The sequence below is a fragment of the Tupaia chinensis genome, unplaced genomic scaffold, assembly GCF_000334495.1.
Source record: "Tupaia chinensis unplaced genomic scaffold, TupChi_1.0 Scaffold000159_1, whole genome shotgun sequence".
Taxonomy (NCBI): Eukaryota; Metazoa; Chordata; class Mammalia; order Scandentia; family Tupaiidae; genus Tupaia; species Tupaia belangeri.
In genome coordinates, this window is record NW_006159630.1 from 3,591,848 (window position 1) to 3,594,703 (window position 2,856).

The 2,856-nt window shown below is 52.2% G+C and overlaps 1 protein-coding gene across 3 annotated transcripts in view; it reads left to right on the forward strand.

Annotated features, from left to right (window-relative positions):
• The window catches only part of CYTH1 (cytohesin 1), a 60,148-nt gene that overhangs the window by 19,548 nt on the left and 37,744 nt on the right, over positions 1-2,856 (forward strand). The window contains exon 1 of one of the 3 annotated variants that reach the window (XM_006145707.3): positions 967-985. The exons of the other annotated variants lie outside the window; for them this stretch is intronic. Coding sequence (XP_006145769.1) covers positions 979-985 — 7 coding nt within the window. The 5' untranslated portion in view covers positions 967-978. Of the gene's footprint in view, positions 1-966; positions 986-2,856 lie in introns of those variants that run through there. 3 annotated transcript variants of the gene reach the window in all.

Here is a 2,856-nt window from a genome sequence, read left to right on the forward strand (position 1 = left end):
GTGGGGCCGCCCTGCTGCCCTCCCCAGTGGCCATTCTTGTAAAGAGAAAGGGTGTAGCTGCCTCGCTGGCACACAGGCCTGGCTGCAGCACGTGGCAGCTGGGGGAGGGAGGAGTTGCTTGCGGCTCTGCCATCTGGCCCATCCGAGCCGCTCTTTTACAGTTTAACCCTGATGCTGCACCCTCAGGAGAAGTGGCATGAATGGAGGGCCTTGCCGGTGTGGGTGCTGCTTTCCGGAAACCCCACCGTAAAGTGCATGTGGTTGTTCCTGAGCTGGGGCGCCCTGCCCTGTGTGAGCTGTGGCCTTGGCTGAGTCCTCAGGACAGTAGCCACATTGGAGGACTCAGCACACCTCTGACTCTCCAGGGACGGCGCGAGGGGAAGCAGGCATCCTGGTCACTGGGGTTTCGTCCCCACGGCAGTGTGGCAGTGAAGGCTTGGATTAAAGATTCTGTGTGGCATGATTAAGTTTATGTGGAGAAAAATACATTTATTAAAATGTTAGAGTTGTCCTCACTTCATAGTGAGATTTTACTAGAAAAACGAGATTGAGATTGGCTTTTAAAATAGTCCTTAGATGATATGTTGAACCAAAGGGGAACCTGTATTGTGATTTAAGGTTATTAAATACGGGATGAAGAAATGGTTTGGGAAGTGTGTGTGGTTAAGTCAGGAGACTAGGTCAGAATCAATGTGGGTCTTGGTCTTGTCTGTTCTGACTGCACACCGGCTAGGAGCTGTCTCTGTCTGGCCGTGTAGTAACCGTGGGGGGCACACTCCGGTCTTTGGGTCTTAAGTGCACCCGTGCGCATGTTTCGAGCAGGTGTTCCGGGCTCACATACTCTGCTTATCCCAGGTCCGCTCCCCAGAGGAGCCACTAGTAACTAATGTTCTCTGCTCTCAGATCTTGAGGTAGGTGTCCAAACGACGTCGATTTTTGCCAGAGTCAAAGGCCGTCTCCCGATTTGCTCAGGCCAGTATGGCAGGTATGGCTCCAACCCCCTTTTCTCTCTCTTCTTCTCTCACTGTCCATTTTGATAATCTGTCACAATTTTTGGTCCCTTTATTTTCACCTTCGAAACTTCCATGAGCAAACTTGTAACTTGGATTTCTGGATCCACTATCTTTCGCTCTGGCCTCCTTCCACCAGGCCGTGCGAGGAAGCTGCTGGGACCGCCTGTCTCCACCTGCCCCACCATACCTGCCAGCTCCTTCTTCACAGTAGCTCAGGCTGATAGCAGGGAGCTCTTGTTCTGGAGCCTGGGTTCACCTCACGTGCCTTTTCCCCTGTTGATTCTGAAAGTTAGCCATCAGCGACCAGCACCAGGACCATGTCCACACTGCCACCCCGCAGCCTGGGTGTTGCCCTGGGGGCTGTTCTCACCTTGCCGCCCAGCAGGGCACCACCCGTGGCTCGGCCATTCTTGCAGGGCTCGGTTCACTTGGTCTTCCCCGTGGGTGAGCCATCGTGCTGCGTGGAGGAGGCCGGGTGGGGCCTGCTTCTGCCCACACGGCCGACGAGGCAGCCGCGCTGTCGTGTGTTGCTGCTAATGCCTCAGTCTCTGTGGGTGGCAGTCCTTGTGGCTCTTTGGCTCCCTGTTTTGACCTGGTCTGGTTTCTCTCTGTCCAGCCCGGGTAAGTGTGCTGTTATCCTTGGGCTCCCGACTCCGTCCCTGCTTCTGGACACAGCCTCTGCAGAGGGGTGACCAGGAGGTTGACCTGCTGACCCCAGTGTGTCTGAAGTGATTCTCTTTTACCCTCCGTCTCTACGGAGAATCTGGGGTCAAGTCATTTTCGTCTAGAATTTCCAGAGCCCCAGCCCACTGTCTGTCTGTCCAGTGTTCTCTGACGCCAGCCATTCTGTCTGTGCAGTGGTCTGGGTATTCACCCTCCTCACCCCGCGGAGACTCTAGGAGCTCATTCACTCCTTGGGCTTTGGACTCTACTGTGACGCTTTCTCTGTGGGATTTAAAAATTGTTTATGACACTTAGTGAGTTGATTTCTGTTTGTTTATATTTTCATTTTTGTTTATATTTTCAAGTCTTGTCTTTTTGTCCTTTGGCCTACCTTAAGTTTATCTTTGAACTGGTATTGACTTTTTTGATTTGGGAGAGGTAAAAAGATGTCTAATTTATAAGAGCATTTTCTTTTTCCATAATTGTTCTCTTTTCAGAGTTTCCTATTCTTTCTGTTATAGTGCGTGTGTGCTTGCCAGAGACAGAGAGACAGTGAGAGGGGAAATGAGAAGTCATCCCCCAGGGGGAATGGCCGCACTGCAGTCCCTTCTCATTCTCCTCCTGGGATTTGGGCACGCATGTGCATGCACCTGGCGGGATTTTCAGGCTGCTAGGCCAGGGACTCAGACTGCAGTGAGCTAGGTGGGAGTTCAGTGCCTTAACCACCATGCCACCTGCTGGCCCCAGAGTTTCCTATTCTTTGAACGTTTTCTTTTGCTCCCTTCTTGACCTCTTAACTGCCCAGGATGGATTTCTCTGTCCCCTTATTGTCTCTCACTTATACTGTGGGTTTGGTTGTCTCGGCACGTGTAAGAATGAGGCAGTAGGCGGGTTCAGTGGAAGCTCGCTGCATGGCAGGGCCTAGTGGGGAGGGAGGCTTTGCTTCAGGGCAGGCGGGCATGAGCCTGCTTGGCTATGGGGTTGGATCAGGCCTCCCAAGTGTCAGACACCCGCTTCTCACTCACCGGGACATCAGTTCAGTTCTTTGGTTTTTGCTGGGGATAAATACATATTTGAAACTCTCACTGTGCCAGGCCCATGCTGAATACCGCAGACACAGCACAGTGTTGAGGCCTACAGGTCCCATCTGTGCAGTTCATATTCTTTTTTTTTTTTTTTT